The 23,625-nt window shown below is 42.5% G+C and overlaps 2 protein-coding genes across 7 annotated transcripts in view; one reads left to right on the top strand and one right to left on the bottom strand.

Annotated features, from left to right (window-relative positions):
* brat1 (BRCA1 associated ATM activator 1) overlaps positions 1 to 13,356 on the bottom strand; it is a 72,269-nt gene extending 58,913 nt beyond the window's left edge. For 2 of the 6 annotated variants that reach the window (XM_043711102.2, XM_043711104.2), the window contains exons 1-4: positions 13,028 to 13,120; positions 10,300 to 10,449; positions 8,658 to 8,812; positions 930 to 1,077 (exon numbers count right to left, since the gene is read on the bottom strand). In XM_043711102.2, coding sequence (XP_043567037.2) covers positions 930 to 1,077; positions 8,658 to 8,812; positions 10,300 to 10,426 — 430 coding nt within the window. In that variant the 5' untranslated portion in view covers positions 10,427 to 10,449; positions 13,028 to 13,120. Of the gene's footprint in view, positions 1 to 929; positions 1,095 to 8,657; positions 8,813 to 10,299; positions 10,450 to 13,027; positions 13,121 to 13,272 lie in introns of those variants that run through there. The other 4 variants (XM_043711103.2, XM_087998035.1, XM_087998036.1 and 1 more) reach the window with 4 other exon arrangements.
* Positions 13,357 to 13,411: 55 nt separating this feature from the next.
* LOC122560418 (eukaryotic translation initiation factor 3 subunit B) overlaps positions 13,412 to 23,625 on the top strand; it is a 75,237-nt gene continuing 65,023 nt past the window's right edge. The window contains exon 1 of the mRNA XM_087998038.1: positions 13,412 to 13,567. Within this exon, the coding sequence (XP_087854164.1) occupies positions 13,447 to 13,567 (121 nt within the window). The 5' untranslated portion in view covers positions 13,412 to 13,446. The remainder of the gene's footprint in view (positions 13,568 to 23,625) is intronic.

Raw genomic sequence — 23,625 nt, 5'->3', positions numbered from 1 at the left:
CGAAGCTGAGAAATTCCAATATCTCAGTTATGTGAAGACTAAAGGATAAGACTTCAGAGCTCAAAGGACAGAAACTGAGGAATTTCGTGAAACCTAGAGATTTAATTAGGAAAGGAAATTTTGCTGGCTGGTAAGAACTGTTATTTAATATTGTTGGAGAGTAGATGGGATTTTGGTTTGCTGTGTGTTTTGAAATGTTTAAAACTGTATTTTACTTAGAGAGATTGTTTTTTATTTTGTTCTTGTTTCTTATACGATAAATTGCTGTTTTTTGTTAAAACCAATTGACAGCCTTATGTTCTTACTTTTCACAGAAAAAGCATGGTGTTAAATCAAAGAAAACCATGAAAACGATCCAACAAGCCAAGTATTACTTTGGGATCTGATTTGGCCAGTAGTAAAATTAGCAGGTATCATAGCATGACAGAAGACAAAATAGGTAATAGTTACAATCCCAGGGATAAATACAAAATGTTCCGGTGTTGGAATAAATATGCAGAGACAGCCTCCTCAAACTGCACAGATACAAAATGGTTAAGGTAAAGGAGCCATTGTCTCCCAGTGGAATACAAGGCTGCTCTCTCATTAGAAAGAGATAACTGGTGATGGATTAACTTAAAGGTCACCATGTCTTATGGGCGATGTGTTCCAGGAGTGAGCTTGAGAAGGCAAGACTTTCATTGTGTCCTTAGCCAGTGCAGGAAGTTAACTCACACTGTTGACATCACTCTGCATCACAAACTAGCCATCCTTCAAACTGAGCTAACTGGCCCCAAAACAGAAGGAATTACTACTCCATATTTTTTTCTGAAGTTTCTATACATTTCAGGCTTTTACTATCAATTAATCATGCACACGAGACTTTTCATTGACCTTAATATTTACAACAGAAATTGTCTGCATTCAAAAAAATCAGACGAAGGGATTACCATATTTATAGAGAAACCGAATTACAGCCTCATGCTGCAACATATTTTGGATTCCTAAGAGCCATCCACTTCGTACAGTTGCTTCCTCCCACGCTTCTGTTCCAAGGTTTGTCGGATTCCCAAATAGGCTGCTCATAATTCCATTATCCTGAGATAGCAACAACACTGATTGGACAAACATTTTTGATTGGTAAACATTAATCAAAAATAAATTATTTCATAGAAAACTTTTTTGAGCTGCCACTTCATCTTTTTTCAGCAATTTAAAATAGGAAATCAAGAAAATTACAGTCAGGTGATGATTATCAACATGCCGACTTGTGGGCCTAAGTCATTTCCCAATCATCCCTTCTTTTCCCACCACCGCAAAAAATTGAAAGCCCAAGACAGATAGAATACCATTCAAATAGGACTTTCTTTAATTTTACATTAATACAAAGCATTAACATGATACAAAAGGATATTTTACTTCAGTCAAAACTACCAGGACTTGTGCTTTCAGTCAAATTTAAAGTAAACATATCATTGAAGTTACTGACTTCTTGCATTTATGTAGTGCTGCTAAGACACCCTTAGGCACTTTACAGATGCATTGTCAAACATAATTTGACAGTGCCGCATAAGGAGTAGTAGAGTGATGTCTAAAAGCTTGATTATAAACAGACCAGATTATAAACAGACCGGGGCGGTGTGGACTTGTTTGGCGGCACGGTGGCACAGTGGTTAGCACTGCTGCCTCGCAGCGCCAGAGACCCGGGTTCAATTCCCGACTCAGGCGACTGACTGTGTGGAGTTTGCACGTTCTCCCCGTGTCTGCGTGGGTTTCCTCCGGGGGCTCCGGTTTCCTCCCACAGTCCAAAGATGTGCAAGTCAGGTGAATTGGCCATGCTAAATTGCCCGTAGTGTTAGGTAAAGGGGTAAATGTAGGGGTATGGGTGGGTTACGCTTCGGCGGGTCGGTGTGGACTTGTTGGGCCGAAGGGCCTGTTTCCACACTGTAAGTAATCTAATCTAATCTAATCTAAAATTATGGGCCCTGGTGCACCTCCCATTTTCATTCCTCCGTCTCCCCATCCTTCGATTGCCCGGAATATTGATCATCATGGGGAAAAAATGTTTTATTTTGTTTTAGCAATAGTTTATTGGCTTTTGTCCTCTATGCATCTATTTATAAACCTATTGAAAGCTCATGTTTCTATATGATATACTTTAAAACTACATCTTTAATAGATAATTACACAAAACGGCACGGTGGCACAGTGGTTAGCACTGCTGCCTCACAGCGCCAGAGACCCAGGTTCAATTCCCGCCTCAGGCGACTGACTGTGTGGAGTTTGCACATTCTCCCCGTGTCTGCGTGGGTTTCCTCCGGGTGCTCCGGTTTCCTCCCACAGTCCAAAGATGTGCAGGCCAGGTGAATTGGCTATGCTAAATTGCCCGTAGTGTTAGGTAAGGGTAAATATAGGGGTATGGGAGGGTTGCGCTTCGGCGGGGCGGTGTGGACTTGTTTCCACACTGTAAGTAATCTAATCTAATCTAAAACATAGTCATTCATATTATATGAAACTAGCTCCACTTTATTGAAACAAAAGCAGAAATTGCTAGTGAAACTTATCAGGTCTGGCAGCATCTGCAGGGAGAAAGCAAAATTAATGTTTTGAGTTGATGACACTTCATCTGGACAGCAACATCCAAAATACATGGGCTTTAATAATAGAAGAGGCTTATGCCCAAAACGTCGATTCTCCTGTTCCTTGGATGCTGCCTGACCTGCTGCGCTTTTCCAGCAACACATTTTCAGCTTTAATAATAGAAAAATTACACTTTGCATTAAGTTATAAATATGTTCTCATCTTAAATTTAAATTAATCACATTTACAAATCCCCAGCCTGGAACACACAGCAGCAGAGCAAATTGCTGCTGATGCTGAAAATCTGAAATCTGAAAAAAAAATGATTGAAATGCTCAGCAGTTAAGGCATAGAAAAACAGATTCAACTCATCAGATTCACAGGCTTCACAAATTTTGGTGAGGGGTTTCTCTGCACAACCGCCTTCAGACATACTGAATATTTTGAACACTTGTGGTTTCTACTTGAGCTAAAATAACTCCTTTTGCCAGTCTTTGAAAAAGCAGATTTCTTCTGAGCATCTCATTTCTCTTCAGCAAAAAGCCCAGCAGCTGCTGTCTGAGTGTGGGTATGGCATAATAAAACACATGAATTTAAAATATCAATGACAAAACAACTTGCTGCGTAAAATCAAAAAGCAATCATGAGTAATTAACAACATTCTACAGGGGAACCTCAATTATCTGTATATCAATTATCCGAAAATCGGATTATCCAAAGGAGATCTCGAGGTCCCAATAGAAACATTACATCAAAGACGTGTTCCAAAACTGATTGCGTCTTTGTTTACAGTGATTAAATAGGCTCTGTCTCCAAATGACTGACCTCCCACCCTCTCGCTCTCCCCACACTTTCCCTGGGGTTATAGAGGGGTGTACCCTAACCAACCCCCCTCCCCCAACTTCCCAGGAATAATCTCTTCAACATTGTCCTGTGCAGGGTAAACGTCAAACCTGTCAAAAAGTTGTAGTAAAAAGTTGTATGTGAGGCTGTGTGCACGCTATTTGGAGACTTACCCCACAAAGGCAGCTCCAGCAGCAACAGTTGTTGTTGGTGTCCAGTCTGGATGCCCCGGAGAGGGGTCAGGGTGGACAGGGGAGGTGGCAGGGGGCAGTGTTGGGGGTGAGCGCTCACGCGCTTTGTGCTGGGGGGCGGGGTTGGACCGGGTAGGGAGGGGCGCAGGGCAGGTTTGGAAGGGTTGGGAGATGGGGGTGGGGTTGGCGTTGGCGGCAGGGATTTGGGGGTAGGCGGGGTTGGACAGGGTTTGGGGGGCAGGGGGTATTGGCATGGTTCGGGGGCGCAAGGTTTGATGCAGGAATGGGTGTGGGAGGTGGAGTTGGACCGGGTTGGGGGTAGGGTTGGACGGGGCTCTGGGGGCGAGCGGGGGCTCGTGCGCTTTGTGCTGGGGGTGGGGGCGGTGTTGGACCAGGTTGGAGGGCGGTGCTGGACAGGGAGGCAGGCGGGGGCGGAGTGCCATGCAATGTGCGCTGCTGCTTGTCTCCTGAACAGGGAGCAGACTTTTAAATTCTGAGCCCCAGAGGAAAGCTCAAATTAGCCTCGATTAGCCTCACATCTCCTGTTGGAAAAGTTTTGGAATTCATCACGATCATGGCTGATCGGCCAACTCAATAACCTAATCCTGCTTTCTCCCCAGATGCTATATCTATCCACATCTTGATTTTCCGAATAATCTATTATCCAAATGAAATAGTGCCCACCCATGTCATTCGGATAATCGAGTTTCCACTGTATATGAAATGCAAAGCAGTAGAGCTAACTATTTTCTTTTGCCTGTTCAGCTTTAGAATCAGAACTTAAAAACGATGGACCAGCACCCAAAACTTGATCACTGGGAAGGGGAGGGAACTAGGGTGAGTTAAGGAATTACCTTGTCCTCATGTGGTGCACACTGCATACCGACCTTTGCAGAATTCATATGAGAATGAGTGTCAGAAATGGTTTGTCATCCAGCTTGGATTTTGGTCCTCTCCAAACCCAGTGTGTGAATAGATTTTTGGGGGTGCATTCATGTCTGTGTGTGTGTATATATATATATATATATATATATGTCCACCAAGCAGCCTCTGCCTTTTATTATGTGCAGCTCAATCCGAGCCTCAGTGTACATGCGCACACACACTCACACAAACTTGCACTCTTCCTCACACACACAGACACAAAAATGCTCTCTCACACTTATGAGCACTTACTCTTGCTAATATTCGTACACACACAAACACTCTATTCCACTTATGTGCACTCACCTTCTTACACACAAATCTGCACTCTCTCAAACATGCTCTCACAGAATCTCAGAATTATTATGGTGCAGAGAGAGGCCATTCAGCCCTTCATATCAGCACCGACTCTATTATCTCGTTTCTATCTCCTATCTTTATCCCATATCACTGCACAACATTACTATTCAAAAAAACATCCAAAGAGACAGTGGATGCATTATTGTAATTTTCTAAAAATCCTTGGATTCTGGAGAAGTACCAAACATTGGAAAACTGCCAATGGAGACACAAGGCTGATTAGTCTCACATCTACTGTTGGAAAAGCTTTGGAATTCATCACAATCATGGCTGATTGGCCAACGCAATAGCCTAATCCTGCTTTCTCCCCAGATGCTATATCTACCCACATCTAGAATACATTCAATAAAACTATTTCCGGTGATAATGAATTCCACAGGCTCACCACTCATTGGGTGAAGAAATGTCTCCTCAACTCTGCCCTGAATCCTCAGACTATGATCCCTGGTTCTGGATGCACCCACCATCGGGAACATCCTCCCTGCATTTACCAAGTTGAGACCAGTTAGAATTTTATAAGTCTCTAAGAGATAACCCTCATTCATCTGAACTCCAGCGAAAACAATCTTAACCTAGTCAATCTCTCCTCATAAGTCAGTCCTGCCATCCCCAGAATCAGCCTGGTAAACCTTTGCTTCACTCCCTCGAGTGCAAGAGCATTCTTCCTCAGAAAAGGAGACCAAAACTGCACACAATATTTGTGGTGTGGCCTCACTAAAGCTCTGTATAACTGCAACAACACATCCCTGCTCTTGTACCCGAACCTCTCGCAATGAAGGCCAACAGACCATTTGCCTTCTTTACCGCCTGCTGCACCTGCACGCATACCTTCAGCGACTGGTGCACGTTCCCCTCTCCCAATTTACAGCCATTCAGGTAGTAGCTTGCCTTCTTGATTTTGCTTCCAAAGTGAATAACCTCACATTTATCCAAATTATATTGCATCTGTCAATAATTTGTCCGTTGGTATCATCTACAAACTTTGAGGTGTTACATTTTGTTCCCTTATCCAAACCATTAATATATAGTGTTACATTTTGTTCCCTTATCCAGATCATTAATATAGACTGTGTTATATTTTGTTCCCTGACCCAAATCACTAATATACAGATCATAGAACATTACAGCGCAGTACAGGTTCTTCGGACCTTAATGTTGCGCTGACCTATGAAACCAATCTGAAGCCCATCTAACCTACACTATTCCATTTTCATCCATATGTCTATCTAATAACCACTTAAATGCCCTTAAAGTTGGCGAGTCTACTACTGTTGCAGTCAGCGCATTCCATGCCCCTACTACTCTCTGAGTAAAGAACCTATCTCTGATAGTTGTCCTATATCTATCACCTCTCAATTTAAAGCCATACCCTCTCATGCTAGCCATCAGATTCTGAAGGAAAAGGCTCTCACCCCATCTAACCCTCTGGTTATCTTATATGTCTCAATGAAGTCACCTCTCAACCTTCTTCTAACAAATACAGCCTCAAGCCCCTCAACCTTTCCTTGTAAGATATTCAAATATATTGTGAATAGCTGGGGTCCTAGCACTGATCTCTGTGGCACCCCACTAGTTACTGCCTGCCAATTTGCAAAGGACCCTTAATTCCTACTCTTTGTTTCCTCTCTGCCAACCAGTTTCCTATCCATCTCAATGCACGCCCCCCACCCCAGTCCCATGCACTTTAACCTTGCATGAAAATTTCTTATGCAGGACCTTGTCAAATGCTTTCTGAAAGTCTAAATATATCACATAGACTGGCTCCCCCATGTCAATTCTACTAGTTACATCTTCACAGTATTCCATTGGATTTGTTAAGCATGATTTCCCCCTCATAAATCCATGCTGACTCTGTCTGATCCTGCCACTGCGTTCTAAATGCTCCACTGTAAAGTCCATTATCATGCATTTGAGAGTTTTCCCCACTACCAATGTTAGGCTTTCTCTCTACCTCCCTTTTTGAAGATTAGAGTGACATTAGCTACCCTCCAATCAGCAGGGACTGTATCAGAGATTATAGAATCCTGGAAGAAAGTGAGAATTGCAGAAGCTGGAGATCAGAGTCAAAAAGTGCAGCACTGGAAAAGCACAGTAGGTCAGGCAGCATCCAAGGAACTGGAGAGTCAACGCTTCGGCCATAAGCCTGATGAAGGGAGAGCTAGTGTGCACATGAGAGGGAGCATGCGAGAGAGAGAGAGAGAGAGAGACAGCGTGCGTGAAAGAGATAAGTGCGTGCACGTAAGAGAGACAGAGTGTGCACTTGAGAGAGAAAAGTGCACATGCTCAAGAATGCGGGTGCAAGACGGAGCGTGTGAGAGAGCATGCAAAAGACAGTGCATGTGCATGCGAGAGAGCGCGTCCATGTAAGAGAGTGTGCAAGAGTGCAGAGAGAGTGTTTGCAAAGGAGATTGCAAGCGAGAGGGAGAATGTGCACAAGGAGGATGTGCGTGAGGAGGGTGAGCGTGAGAGAGGGAGTGCACAAGAGTGTGCAAGAGTGCATGCACAAGAGAGAATGAGAGAGTGCACACATGAGGCAGACAGCGTGTGTGTGCAACAGAGTGTGTGCGTGAAAGAGACAGCGTGTGCGAGATAAATACCACCTGTGAATATGTGCGCAAGAGAGAGAGGGAGAGAGTGAGAGTGTGTCTGAGAACAAGAGAGGGAGGGCACATGCACAAAAGAAAGGTGGTGCGCGCACATGGGAGAGAGGGCAAGCGTGAGGGAGAGAGAAGGTGAGTGTACATGAGAGAGGGAGAGAGAGGCGCATGAGCATGGAAGAGGGAGAGCACATGTGCACGAGAGAGGGAAAGAGGAAGACAAGAGCGTGAGAGGGAGAGGACACATGCACGAGTGAAAAGAAGTGCACGAGAGAGAGAGAGAAACTGCACACGCACACTAGAGGGAGAGACTGCGCGCATGCACAGGAGACAGAAAAACTCTATTCAAATGTAGAGCACAAGTACAGTGAGTTAGACACAAAACTGTCACTTAAGATAGGGGCAAGACTGCCCAACCCCAGGCCCCATGAAGTCACAAGTCCTGGGGGAATCAACCACATTTGCACCCTTCTCTGCTAGGTCCTGATTATGAAGATGTATTTGTAAAAAATAAACATTTAAAAAGAGAAACAAGGTAGAGTATATATGGAGGAATATCCAGTGTTTAAGGTCCTGGCACCTGTTAGCTAAGCCATAACTGATCTGAATTGGCAAACTGGTAAAAGGATATCTCAAAGGGTTGCATGGTTGCAGGAAATAACAGACCTGGGGAGGTACAGGTTATGGAGGAACTTGAAAATAAGAATGAGAATTTTAAGAACAGTGGTGTTATCTAACTGGACACCAATGTTGCTCAGCGATCACACAGGAGATGGACACAGTGCAAGTTAGTTCATAGAAAGCAAAGTTTTGGATGAGTTCAAGGCTGGATTGCTCTCAACAAATTACACCTGTGTAAAATGAATAGGCATTGTATTTCAAGATACCCAAAGTATTAAAAATAACAAAACCGAAAATGCTAGAAATACATAGTGGGTGTGACAGCTCATGAAAAAGGTGGGAGAAGGATTTAATTTTAACATGCAAACACTTTGCCAAATAAAACTACATATTAGGTGTTGAACTCTTTTGTCTTTTATCGATGTAGATATCTACGTATCTCCAGAATTGTGCACTTTCAATTTGAATTTCATTTTAACTCTAGCAGTCATACTTGAATATCATGAACAATATTCTTTCATTAAATAAAAACTTGAAACTGAACTATTTTCTAATTACTAACCTCTAACTGAATAAAATAGTTCTCGGATGCAGCAAATAGTCCAGTCAGCCTCATAATGAAAGAGAGGATGCTAGGGTTAATGTCCCTTTGCTTGGATACGTTTACAATTACGTTTGTCAGACATGGTATTCTCTGTAGAATATAGAACTCTGTTTCTGAAGGGAGCACAAAAAAGTAAAAGCGAGTAAAATTTTACACAAATTTACTGTCCAATTTTATCACTGCAGTTTATAACGTTTTTATATTTAACATAGGTATCAACATTTTCTCCTTTGCCTGGTGGCACTGAGTTCTTGCAAAGGTTCAGACTCAAGGACATTGATTGCTGTCTGGTACAGTGTGAGGTCATATTCACTGTGTCAGCGTACTGTTTAATCAGTAGAATATCTGAGCCAAGATTAATGCTGTACCCAGTCAAATATCTAGAATTGTGTTTTTTAACAGGAATTATTAGATAACGATCAGTAACCAGGACTCTACCCAGTTTTCTCCTCTTTGAGGCCAGTTTCAGCACGATTCTCATTGTAGGCTCTGATTAAACACAGGCTGAGGATCACACTTAAGGCATAGTCTTATGCTTTGGTTTCTCTACCTTACTGGTGGCACAGTGGTTAGCACTGCTGCCTCACAGCGCCTGAGACCCGGGTTCAATTCCCGCCTCAGGCGACTGACTGTGTGGAGTTTGCACGTTCTCCCCGTGTCTGCGTGGGTTTCCTCCGGGTGCTCCGGTTTCCTCCCACAGTCCAAAAGATGTGCAGGGTCAGGTGAATTGGCCATGCTGAATTGCCCGTAGTGTTAGGTAAGGGGTAAATGTAGGGGTATGGGTGGGTTTCGCTTCGGCGGGTCGGTGTGGACTTGTTGGGCCGAAGGGCCTGTTTCCACACTGTAATGTAATCTAATCTAATCTAAATCAATTTGTAACAATAGGTGCAATTTGTCATCTGCTCAGAGGTAACAAATGCTATTACATCAAGTATATTATAATGCATTGATGTTTAACAAATACATTCCCTAGATAACAAAAACTAGACAGTCAGGCAGATGGATAAAATGCCAGATGAAACTGAATAGAAGTCCAAATAGGGGGAAAGTCAGGACTGCAGATGCTGAAGATTAGAGTTGAGTGTGTGGTGCTGGAAAAACACAGCAGGTCAGGCAGCATCTGAGGAGCCAGAGAATCGAGCCAGAATTCTCTGGCTCCTTGGATGCTGTCTGACCTGCTGTGCTTTTCCAGCATCAAACTCTCGATACAGAAGCCCAATATGTTCATTAAAAGACAATAGCCAAAGCTCAATTCAGATCCATGTACATGTTATTTAGACACGAATGAGTCAAGCAAGTCTTTTGTAAAATAATCCATTTCACATTAATTTAGTGTCAACCCAGGTGCATTTCCTTCCAAGTTTGAAATCTCATATGAAAATTCTATAGGATGGTTGCTGTGCGAAAAAAAGTCTCACTGGTGGCAAAATAATGCTGTAGCAGAATTAATATAATAGCTTTAATATCACAACTGCAACATTCTCCATTACTAGATTACATTGATATGTAGAAAAAATATATTAAATTATGCAATTAAAATTTATGTCATATTAGGTACTGGTTCAAATCAAGATTTCAAAATAAGTGAGTATCCAGTTACCATTTTCTGTTATTGCCCGGAAACAATCTAGCAGCTTCTCCAAACAGGTATCATCAACAACCGTTTGCCTGGCATCTCCTAATAGTGAGAAAACACGGGGCAACAACTCCACGTACTCACTTTCCATTTTCCAATTATATGATAAATTCTCTGAGGGGAGAAAATAAACAAAATATAAATCCTCATGTTCTTGTACAGTACCTTCTGAGTTTTAAATTTGCCAAAAGTTTTAAATTTGCTACAATTGGCAGGTAGTTCCTTAGCATAACACTGCAAAAAATTATATTCTCCAAGAAGCTCCTATTCAAAATAATTCACCAAATACTATGTTTTTCAACACATCTTCAGAACTGTAAATTATTTACGTCTTTTTAAGTAATTATGATTAATTGTCCATGTCTGTTTTGCTAAAATTCTAAATTAACACTTTTTCCAAGCATCCATTAAGTTGATTTCTTCTTTTGGTTATAAGAACTTGCATTCATTAAAAAAAAGTACTACACATACTGAAATCTGAAATGAAATCAAAAACAGCTTGAAATACTCAGCAGTGAGGCACAGAAGAGTGAAATAGAATTAATATTTCAGGTCAACAACTCAGTTCTGAATAAGAATCATTGATCTGACACATTGTCAACTCCATTTACCTTCTACAGAAGCTTCCAGCATTATCTGTTTTTTAATAGCTTTTATTTATTCCTTGATAGGAAATAGTAGAGAATATATCAGAATCAAACATATTTATGGAAGAATGTTGTGAAACTTGAAAGCGTTCAGAAAATATTTACAAGGATGTTGCCAGTGTTGAAGGATTTGAGCTATAGGGAGAGGTTGAATAGGCTGGGGCTGTTTTCACTGGAGCGTCAGAGGCTGAGGGGACCTTATAAAATCATGAGAGGCATAGATAGGATAGATAGACAAAGTATCTTCCGTGGAGTGGGGAGTTCAGAACTAGAGGGTATAGGTTTAGGGTGAGATAAAGAAGAGACCTGAGGGGCAACAGGTGGCATGTGTATGGAATGAGCTGCCAGAGGAAGTGGTGGAGGTTAGTACGATTGCAACATTTAAAAGGCATATGGATGGGTAAATGAATAGGAAGGGTTTGGAGAGATATGGGCCAGGTACTGGCAGGTGGGAGTAGATTGGGTTGGGATATCTGGTCGGCATGGACGAGTTGGACCGAAGGGTCTGTTTCCATTCTGTACATCTCTATGACTATGATTCTACAACCAACTATGCTAAAATGTGAAGATGATCAACATTAATACTCTCAGCTTCAGAGTTACTTAAGCTTGGTAAGGGCAGACATTGGGCAGAAAAGGTTATAATTTGTTTAGTTCTTTATTAAGTCAAACTTGGAAAAATGAAGACAATGAATCAGCAAAAATGATGAAGAGATCAATCCTCGAGTAAAGCCAGGGAATAAAATTTCAGAAAGGGTCCAGTTGAGTTAGGAATACAAGGTGTCAATATTTCAGAGTAGGAACAGTGTGTCTTGTGATTGGCCACATGTAGCCCCAGGATCACCTCAACACTAAATTTAGCCTAAACGCATAGATAAAGGTAACTGTAACACTACTGTGGTTTCAGTATATCTTTGTTCCAAGTGTACAAATGTTACATTTTGTTACAGAAGAACTTTGGTAAGTCAGATTTTAAAACAGAAATGCAGTTTCTTACAAAATAGGAACTGAGAATACTCATTTAAAATAATACATTTCTAATCAGATCTTATTATTTTGAATGCTGATGTGTCTGTCCCTCTGAAAGAATGTTGTGCTGAACATGATGCTAAGTTAAACTAATCCCTTCTGCCTGCCCTTAGTCCATATCCCTCCATTCGTTTCCTTTGACAACAAATAAGGAAAAGCAAAGGCAAAATACTATAGAGACTGGAAACCAGAAACACAAATTCCGACAGTATCTGTGGGGAGTGAAATAGAGTTAACATTTCACGTCAATAATGTTTTAATAAATAGAAGATTGCAGGTTTCAACTTAAATCAAGTTTAATATATGTACGTTTTCAACCTGGCATCATAACTATAAGATGGTCAGCAGTAAGTCTCGTATAAAACCCAGAAGAAACTTCCTTTCCCTGAGAGTGGATAGAATGAGTGCTTGAGGAGAGTGGCATAGGTGTATTGAAAGATGAAGTATAAGACATTAAAAAATACCAAGAAGATGAAATAGAAGAGAATGGGAGGAAGCTGGTGTGCATCAGGAGTACAGATGGGTCTAGTGGGCCATTTGTCAGCTGCTCATTCTGGAGGCTTCAATATCATTGGTGGGCTGCACGGTGGTACAGTGGTTAGCACTGCTGCCTCACAGTGACAGAGACCAGGGTTCAATTCCCGACTCAGGCGGCTGACTGTGTGGAGTTTGCACATTCTCCCAGTGTCTGCGTGGGTTTCCTCCAGGTGCTCCGGTTTCCTCCCACAGTCCAAAGATGTGCAGGTCAGGTGAATTGGCCATGCTGAATTGCCCGTAGTGTTAGGTAAGGGGTAAATGTAGGGGTTGCGCTTCGGCGGGGCGGTGTGGACTTGTTGGGCCGAAGGGCCTGTTTCCACACTGTAATGTAATCTAATCTAATCAGTCAAATAAACTGCAAAGTGAGGGAAGATTAAACTGGACAGACACTATCCCACTATCAAAGCTGGGAAAAGAGGATTCCAGCTCCGCTACAACAATCGCCTTAAATGACCGAAAGTTTTAATTTAAACAGACACCTTGGTTGAACAATCAATCCGAGAGCACAGAGCTTGGATACGAGCAACCGAACGTAACCGTCGCCATGTCCTTCATCCGACAACCGGACTGGACCACCATTCATTCACTGGGGGGAGCACGAGGAATATTTCACAACAAACCCTCAACAATAACGGTGATTCTCAGATGAAGTCAAGTAATGCTTTTAATAAATTCATATAAATCTATTTATGAAAACTATCTAAATTCAACAACCAGCAATTACCTCTAAATCCTCCCTACAACTCAGTGTTTTCGTCCCTCTGAATGCTTTCAAACAGGCGAACCGGCGGGCCCGCGCAGGACTCGCCCGAACGTGCCCCGCCCCTTTCCCCTCGGCGGGCCCGGACACGCGCTTCCGTGCTCGCTCTTTCTTTTCCGGCCGCCCAGCCAAGGCAGAATGAAGGAGACGAGTGGGGACGGTGAGGCCCGGGAGGCTGATGATGAGCTGGCAGAGGTGGAGGAGCCTGAGGAAGGCTTCAGCGACCCCGAAGGCTTCGAGGATGATATCTCCGACGAGGGTAAAGTCAAGGGCTGGGGTAGTTTTTGATATTCGGGCACATGGAGGGGAACCGGTTCAGATCCCGAGTCCATGTGCGTTTGGGAGTGATTAAAGCCTGAGGCCTTGTTGGGCCCGGAGCCGGCTTCAGAGTAACGGGATGAGTAGGCAGGTTAGCTGGGTCCCGGCTGATTTAGGAATGGCAGAGCGTAAATTCTGTAGTTTTTAGCGTTGTGACAAAATGTGTATTTTTTTCCAAACGATAACCTGTACAGTGAAGGGTGGTACACCATTAATTTGGAACACCACTTCGTAATTTAAACCCCGGAAGACACTTTTTTTTGCTTTAAAGAATTTTCACGCATTTTGTTTAAAATGACTTAATTAGAAATTACTAACCTCCAGTTGATCAGTACCATTAATGTGTATTTTAGGGATGCAAATTACGATTGCATGACGTGAAGTATATTGAGTTAACATTGTGTGAACTACAGCGTAGTGGACATAACTGCAAAGACAGTTCTTCAAATTAATATCACTTTAAATATCACTGTACTCTTGGGTAATCCATATCGAGAAGGGAGCAATGCCAGACAGGATCCTTTCATAAATTAGATGAATATACAGTGTCTTCAATAAGATAAAAGAAAACATTGTTAACAGCAAAACTAAATCATTCACTGTAATCTAAAACATTACAAATGTAAGTTTAGCATGGTTGTAAACTGGTTTGTCTGATTACAGATTAGAAAATCTGTAAACAAAATAGTTTAAATCTGTATTAATTTGATCTTCCAAAAATGGTGGAAATATTTGTATTTCATGTACTTTGGGCACTTTATCAATTACTAAGACCTTGAGATAGAGTTGCAAAATTAAGTCACTTTGCACATTGGATCTGCTGTTCCACTCAATGGGATTGAGCCTGATCTGATCCTCTATTCCCCTTCTCTGCCTCCTCTTCCGCACCCCCCCTATAATCCTTAATTCCTTTACTATTTTAAAAGTCTGTCGATCTCAGCCTTGAATACACTTAGCACAACCGAGCCTCTGTAGCCTTCTGGTAAAGAATTGCATAGATTCACCATCCTATGAGAGAGGTAACTGCTGCAATTCTCACCTAACTGAGTGATCCCTTAAAGTAAAATCATTCACTTTGGCCTGAGACCCTTCCATAAGGGGAAGCAACGTCTCCACATCTGCCCTGAAATCCCTGAAAAATTTTTTGAAGTATATTGAGTTCTTTTATAACATGGTTGTGTTCTTCCCGTGCTATAGAAAGATCGCATTTTAGGAGCTGTGTTTAAAGTGTTGGCGCTATAATCGCATTTCAGTCAACACACATTTTAAAAGTTTGCGCTTTAGAAATAGTGGCTCCAATTCGTCAATTGCATTACGGTGAATTTGTGTTGATAAAACGTGTTATAACGATAAAACCATCTCTAATTATTCTGAACTCACGAGTACAGGCCCAACCTAATCTGCCTCACTGCATGAGACCCATATCCAGGATCAACCTAATGTGCCGTCTCTGTTTTGCTTTCCAATGCAAGTGAATCTTTCCTGAAATAGGGGAATCAAAACTGATTACAGTATTCAAGGTGGAGTTTAATGAGTGCCTCATGGTTTTAGCAAGATTTTCTTATTTTTATACTCTATGTACTTTGAAATAAAGGCCAGCATTCTATGTGTTTTTCCTATTTCTTGCTGAACTTTCGTAAGCTAGTGTTTTGGAAACGGTTCTGAAGCCTATTCACAGACACTCCCACATAGCTCTGTGTTGCCGCTTTCTGCTGTCTTTCTCCGTTTCAGTAATATTCAACTGTTCTGTCATAGCCAAGTGCATAACTGTACGTTTTTCCATGTTATATTTTCCGTGTTAGGGGTGGCACGGTGGCTCAGTGGTTAGCACTGCTGCCTCACAGCACCAGGGTCCCAGGTTCAATTCCCACCTCGGGCAACTGTCTGTGTGGAGTTTGCACATTCTCCCCATGTCTGCATGGGTTTCCTCTGGGTGCTCCGGTTTCCTCCCACAATCCACAGATGTGCAGGTTAGGTAAATTGGCCATGCTAAATTGCCCGTAGTGTTAGGTTAGCATTAGTCAGAGGGAAATGGGTCTGGGTGGGTTACTCTTCGGAGGATCAGTGTGCACTTGTTGGGGGGAAAGGCCTGTTTCTACACTGTAGGGAATCTAACCTAATCATTACATATTGCATTTGTCAAATTTTGCCCATTTGTTGTATGTCTCAACAGACTGTCATCCTCACTGCTTGCCTTTCCATCAGTTTTTGTGTCATCGCAAACTTGGTGATAGTACAGTCTTGTCCAAACCATGGATATTTCTTGTAAATAATTGTGGCCACAGCACTTCATGAGTTGCAGATTGCCATTGTACCTCCTTATCCCAAGTCTTCTATTACTTAGTTAGTCAAACTTATATCCATGCTACTGCTTCCAACACCACCGGCTCTTAAATGTTTGGCTGAAGTCCTGAAACTCTCTTCCTGATTACATTGTGTGTCCAAGTGAACTGCACTGGTTCAAGAGGGCAACACGGTATTACTTTCTCAAAGGCAATTCAGGGTGGGCAGTAAGTGCTAGCCCAGCCAGCATTGTCCACATCCTGTGAATGAATATTAAAACAACAGTAGTCTAAGATATGTCCCTTATCAAACACCTAGAAAGCTAAATTTGTTGCATCCACTGGTTAAGCCGTCTGACTGAAAACATTAATTGTGGTTGAATATTGCTTATTGTGGTATTCCAGATAGCTGATGCATATGCTATAGGATAACATTGAAGAAAAAAATGAAAGCAATTGCTGGAAGCGCTGAACAGATTAAACAACAGTTGTGTAAAAGGGAGCTGAATTAATATTTCAGATTAATGGAGCTAAAGCTTCAGTGCAGTACTGAAGGGGTCCTACATTGTCATTGGTGCGACCTTGTGGAAGAAACATTAAATGAACTTCCGGGCTGGCTCAAACTCCTGGAGTTCCTGCAAGTTCCCATGACTACTCTGAAGAAGAGTAGGAATGTTCTTTCTAGTCTCCTGGTCAATATTTATCTCTCGCTGAACATGCCAAAAAAAAACTATCGAGTATATATCACATCGATGTATGTGGAAGCTTGCTGTGGGCAAGTTGGCTGTTGTTACTTATTGTGAATACTCTTCCAAAGTATTTCTTTGTCTGTGAAGTTGTCATCAAAAGTATATATAGGTATGCCTTTTATTTCCAATTTCCAGCACCTGTATTTTCTTATGCACAAACAAAATTTTCACGTGAGGGCACTCATGATATTTTATTCGTGCTTTTCTGCTATTTGCGGAAAATCTAGCAATTCTTGTCATCAAGGCATATGTTGCTGAGGATAGGATGTAATCTCACCCTCTGCTTGCATCCTTTCAACCATTCAGTCTGACTGTGTCACTGAGGCAGCCCTGCTGAAAGTTGCAATTGCCATCTTTGAGCACAGCTATTCTCTCCTTGTTCCGATTTAGTTACTTCTGGGTTGATCATTTGTTCAGTAATTCATGATACATAAGAAATAGGAGCAGGAGGCCTGAATAGAACAGCAATTTATTGTCACTTGTAAGTTTGAAAATACAATGAGATGTGTAAGTTTCCACAATTTGGCATCATTTTAATTACAGAAATTATATTAAAAACAATTGAGACAAAATTAGGACAAAGTTAATCATTTTCCCCTCCATGGCAATCTGGTTTTATGGATTGGCTATGGGCCTCCAAAACTAGAATTTCTGCATCGGACTCACCATGCAGCCACGGCTGAAAGCGATGTATCGCCACCATAGCAAGGAGCTACAGACCGATCTGCCAAGTCACCAATGCTGAAGCTGTTACCACATCGGTCGTTGCCTGAAGCCACCTTATTGCCACCATAGCCACAAGAAACGAACCAAAACCATCATGCAGCCACCATTGAAACAGCTGCCAGAAGGAATGGACCAGACCTACAGACAACGAAGCCTTCAATAAAGCTGTAGCCACTATTCGACATTCGGATCCACCACGCTGCTGCCACTGCAGCAGGCTGTCACGACCACCTTCCTCCACAGTTGTAGAAAAGAAAACCTGAACTTGAGGACAGAGGAGAAATGAAAAAAATGAAGAGACAAAATAAAAAGTACAAAGAAGAATGCTGTCTTCCAGGTGAGCAGGAATGGGAATTAATGGGCACGTAGCCCAAACATTTCCTTTCCTGCTGCCACCTTGTACTGCCTCTAGTGCTGTCTTTGTGATTATAAGTGACCTTTGTCAGATTGCCATAGCTTAGTTCATACATGCTGTATGCTGAATGTATTTGCAGCCTAGGTTTCTACTTTGTACCCACAGTCACTGTGTATGCCAACTTTTGGCTACTCGTTTCTCTCATTAACATTGCTGTTTGTTGGCATCATTTTGTATGCTGGTAGTATTCTCAACTCCATACCCACTTGTGCATTGTCAGATTGGTTAAACAATGTATATTTGAGAGTGAGCCTGGATCACAGTCATACAGCACAGAAACAGACCCTTCGGTCTGACCAGTCCATGCCGTACATAATCCCAAAATAAACTGATCCCACCTGCCTGCTCCTGGCCCATATCCCCCCCAAACCTTCCTTTCCTATTCATGTATTTATCCAAATATCTTTTAAATGTCATAAATACCTGCATCTACCACTTCCTTTGGAAGTTCATTTCAAATGCAAATCACCCTCTGTAAAAAAATTTGTCCCTCATGTTGTCTTTAAATCTCTCCTCTCAGCTTAAAAATGTAGCCCCAAATCTTGAAATTCCCCATCCTGGGAAAAAGGCAACTACCGTTAACTCTATCTATATCCCTCATGATTTTATAAACTTCCATTAGATCGCCTCTTATCCTCCTACATTCCAGCAAAAAAGGACCCAGCCACCCAGCTTTCTTTATAACTCAAACATTCCCTACCTGGTAACATCCTGCTAAATGTAACAACCTCAACATGATTTCCCAACTATTACATTTAAAGGACTGAGCAATGAAGACGAGCATGCCAAACACACTTTTAACCACCCTGTTTATATATGACGCACGCTTCAAAGAAATATGTACTGGCACCCTAGGTTCCTCTGTTCTGCAACACTACCAAGGTCCTACCATCAACCATCTAAGCCTCACCCTACCTTTGCTGTACCAAAATGCAACACACTACACCCATCCAGATTGAAATCCATTCCTCAGCCCATTGACTGATTTGATCAAGATCCCTTTGTAATGTTGTATAATTAGTAAGTTTGCAGATGACACCAAAATTGGAGGTGTAGTGGACAGTGAAGAAGGTTACCTCAGTACAACGGGATCTTGATCAGGTGGGCCAGTGAACTGAGGGGTGGCAGATGGAGCTTAATTTAGATAAATGTGAGATGCTGTGTTTTGGAAAGCAAATCAGGCAGGATTTATACGCTTAATAGTAAGATCCTGGGGAGTGTTGCTGAGCAAAGAGACCTTGGAGTACAGGTTCATAGCTCCTTGAAAGTGGACTTGCAGATGGATAGTATAGTGAAGAAGACATTTGGCATGCTTTCCATTTATTGGTTAGAGGATTGAGTACAGGAGTTGGAAGGTCATGTTGCGGCTATACAGGAAATTGGTTAGGCCACTTGGAATATTGCATGTAATTCTGGTTTCCTTCCTATTGGAAAGATGTGAAACTTGAAAGGGTTCAGAAAAGATTTAAAAGATGTTGCCAGAGTTGGAGGATTTGAGCTATAAGGAGAGGATGCATATGCTGGGACTCTTTTCCTTGGAGTGTTAGAGGCTGAGGGGAGACCTTTAGAGGTTTATAAAATCATGAGGGGAATGGATAGGGTGAATAATCACTGTCTTTTCCCTCGCGGTGTTCTGAGTCCAGAGCTAGAGGCATAGTTTGAGTGACGGGAACAATATAAAAGGGACTTAAGGTGCAACTTTTCATGCAAAGGGTAGTGTGTGTATGGAATGAGCTGCCAGAGGGAAGTGGTGAAGGCTGGTACAATTACAACATTTGGATAGGTACATGAAAGGATGGGTTTAGAGGGATATGGGCTAAGTGGTGGCAAATGGGACTAGATTAAGTTAGGATATTTGGTCGGCATGGACAAGTTGGACTGAAGGGTGTGTTTCTGTGCTGTACATTTGTATGACTGTAAAATCATCTTCACCTCTACTATGCCATCCATTTTAGTGTCATCCGCAAAATTATTAACTATGTCTTCTATATTCTTGTCCAAATCATTTACATAACGTTGTAAATTTGTGCGCTGAGCTGGTAGATTTGTTCTGAGACGTTTCGTCACCATGCTCGGTAACAGTGAGCCTCCGATGCAGCACTGATGTTCAGTCCTGCTTCCTGTTTATGTCTTGGTCTGTTAAGGTGGGTCATATCACTTCTGGTACTTTTTCTGTGAGGTTGATAAAGGGCACAGGTAAAAACAATGACTGCAGATGATGAAGGGCACAGACAGTCATCCTGAACAGAGCACAATACAGAGGAACCTCAATTATCCGAACATCAGATTATCCAAAAGAGAGCTCAAGGTCCTGATTAAAACATTACACTAGAGGTGTTTCCAACACTGATCATGCCTTTTTGTTTACTGTCATTAAAAATGAACTCAGCTTGCTGAAATGCTGCAGAGAACAGTCCAGGACATTGATGGGAGCCCAGGCACTGAACCCAAATGACTGACTGCCCGCCCTCCCATTCCCCCTCTCCCTCACCATACTTACCCTGGAGTTCTACACAAGGGTGTACCCTGAACCCTCCTCCTCTAGATAATCTCTAGATAACATTGTTCTACACAGGTCACAGATGGAACTTGACAAAATATGTATGTGCGTGCGCGCGCGATTTGGAGACTCATTCCCCAAAGGCAGCAGCAGTGTTACTGATGGAGTCCAATCTGGCTACCCCAGAAGGCAGGGGCGCGTTCAGACGGGGGCGGTGGCGTGGGCAGGGCTGCTGGGGTTCGGAGGCAGACAGGGTAGACGGCCGGGATGTGGGGTGTGGATGGTGGGTGGGGCGGGTGTGGTGTGTGGGGATGGGTGGGGCAGGGGGGTTGGATGGGGGCGGGTTTAGATGGAGTTAGGGGTACGCATAGGGACGGGGTTGGGGGGGAGTGGGTGGGAGGCCATGCGTATGTGTTGTGCCTAGTCTCCTGAACGGGGAGGCAACTTAGCAAGTGCTCATTGTGTCAGTGCCATTGAACTGATTGGGGGTGCGGGAAGGCTTCAGCAATGTTGTACATCCCTTCCACACAAATGTGTGTCTGCTCAGAAACAAACCCTGAGACAGAGGGAGAACAAGGCAAGCCGAGCAAGGATAAAAGGAAACTTCAAAAAAACTGAGCCCCAGAGGAGAGGCATTGAATCGGTTAACTGAATAATCAGTTATCCGAACAAAATAGTGCCTGCCCATCTCGTTCGGATAATTGAGGTTCCTCTGTACATTGAGAAAGCAAACACACTAGTTGTAGATACCGATACCTACCAACAGGCAGCAATGGACCCAACTCCACAGCTAGAAAACTGTATTACAGCAACCCCAAGGAAATTTCAAGACAAGTGAAATTAACAAGGTAGACCTCCAAAGAATGAAACCTGAAGGATCCAACACACCCCATTTCTGCGGATTACCAAAGGTACAAGGGGCCTCCCTCAGACCCATCGACTCACTTTCTGGTACACTGACATACAGATTAGCAAAGGAATTGCAACATACACTGAAACACCTAGTAGAAGCCTCGAGCCACTCCACCCAGAAATTCATTAACATTATCAAAGACAAGGTAGAGGGCGACGAGGTCATGGTTTCCTTCGATGGCCCTATTCACATCAATAAACATCACCTTAGCCAAAGAAACACTGCTAGCCAAACCAAGAACACAAACCACCCACATCACCAACTCCACCAGTGAGGACAGTGACCTCAAACTAGTAGACCTGGGTCTCTCAATCCACTTCACCTTCAATGACAAGACCTACAAACAAACCAATTGGACACCTGTAGGATCACCAATATCAGCAGAAACAGTTATGCAATCACTCCCACGATCTAGCCCAAGGTTTGGGTCTGCTATGTGCGAGATTAGATTACTTAGTGTGGAAACAGGCCCTTTGGCCCATCAAGTCCACACCGAAGCGCAACCCAGACCCATTCCCCTACATTTACCCCTTCACCTAACCTGCACGTTTTTTGGAATGTGGAAGGAAACCGCAGCACCCGGAGGAAACCCACGCAGACACTGGGAGAATATGCAAACCACACACAGTCGCCTGAGGCGGGAATTGAACCCGGGTCTCTGGCGCTGTGAGGCAGTCGTGCTAACCACTGTGCCGCCGTGTCGCCCACATGTGGATGACCCCTTTTAGAAGAAACTCCCAAACCACATCATGACTGGTATAAAGTTCTCGAAAGAGAACAACAACAGACTCTCCTTCCTAGATGTGACAGTAGAACGCAAAGCCAATGGAGAGCTACAGACCAGTGTTTACAGGAAAGCCATACACACTAACTAGAAACTAAATTACGGGAGCAATCATCCCAACACCCACAAATGGAGCTGCATCAAGACATTATTTAAATGTTAAATAATGTTTAAATGTTAAGCCACTGTTAAATAACACACTGCAGCACCCAGGAACAAAGAGAAGTAGGGGAAAAACACCTGTACAACATATTCAGGAACAACGGGAACAAACATTACATTGGACAACCAGACAGGAAACGAACTACTAGGATACGTGAGCACCAACTAGCCACCAAAAGACATGACCAAATATCACTAGTCTCCATGCTCACAGACAAAGAGGGTCATCAGTTCGACTGGGACAATACATCCACCTGAGACAGACTAAACAAAGACCTGCGCAGGAATTCCGCGAGGGCTGGCATTCAAACTGGAACTCCATTAACAAACATATCGATTTGGACCCCAATTATCAACCTCTCAGAAATAAAACCAGAAGTGATATCATAGCAGACCAAGAGACACCCATAGGAAGCAGTACAGAACACCCAGAACTTCATCGGAAGCTCTAGCATGGTGGTAAAACGTGTGAGAACCAATCTACCAGCTCAGCTGTACAATCTGATCCACAACCTAAACTACAAGTCGTCTCCAAAATGGCAATCATTTACATAAATTCATTAGCCACAGTTGAAAACATTGTACATTAACAATGTATTTTTGCTGTAAACTGTGTATTAATTATTTGTTTTCACACAGCAACTTCTATCCTAATGGTAGAACCAAGTTCAAAACATATGCTATATTACGTAGTCTGATGAAACTTGTCACTACACATTACACCAAATAAACTGCAAAGTAGGCAGGTACATACCTGTGTTCATAGCTTATATCAAAATAAATAAGTTCTACAACAGAACTAAAACTGGCTTATAGTAGGGACTATGAAACATTACTACTGTATTACAGTAAAGATTTCTAACTAGGCACTTTATAATTGTTGGTTAATATATAGGAAAAAGAAAATCAAATCAAAAATTTAGAATAATTTCTTCAGCTTCTCTCGATTATTAAAATCCATCCAAGAGACACTGATCACGATCATGTGCAAACTTCACTCTCAGACAGGAATAGACATATTAGATTCTATTTAAATTGATAAACTAGCAATTAGCATTGGACTCTCAAACATAAGAGTACAACAGAAAAAGTCAAATACAGGTCTTCTGCTATAACGTGTGTTTCCTTAATGCAAATTCACTGCAATGCGATTGATGATCCGAGGATACTGTTTCTAAAGTGCGAGCATTTAAAATGTGTGTGTCGGCTGTAATGCCATTACATTGCCAGCGTGTTAAATGCTATTTGTAAAATGTGATTTTTCTTTTCTGTAATGCGGTGTCAAGTCTGACAACACCAAACCTACCACCGCCCCCAAATAACTTTTGATACTGTTGGGGGACAACTTCAGGACATAACATTGGAAGCCAAATCCATGGCGTCATTTGGTTCTGGTGCATAGGTGGCAAGGTGGAAGAATAGCAGGACTCCAAAGATAGGGGATTCAATAGTAGGTGGAACAGACAGG

Source organism: Chiloscyllium plagiosum, unplaced genomic scaffold (assembly GCF_037043375.1).
Source record: "Chiloscyllium plagiosum isolate Xiang-an unplaced genomic scaffold, Cpla_swu_hap1 HiC_scaffold_20, whole genome shotgun sequence".
NCBI lineage: Eukaryota > Metazoa > Chordata > Chondrichthyes > Orectolobiformes > Hemiscylliidae > Chiloscyllium > Chiloscyllium plagiosum.
The sequence above is the reverse complement of the archived record's forward strand: the minus strand, read 5'-3'. Positions and strand labels throughout refer to the sequence as shown.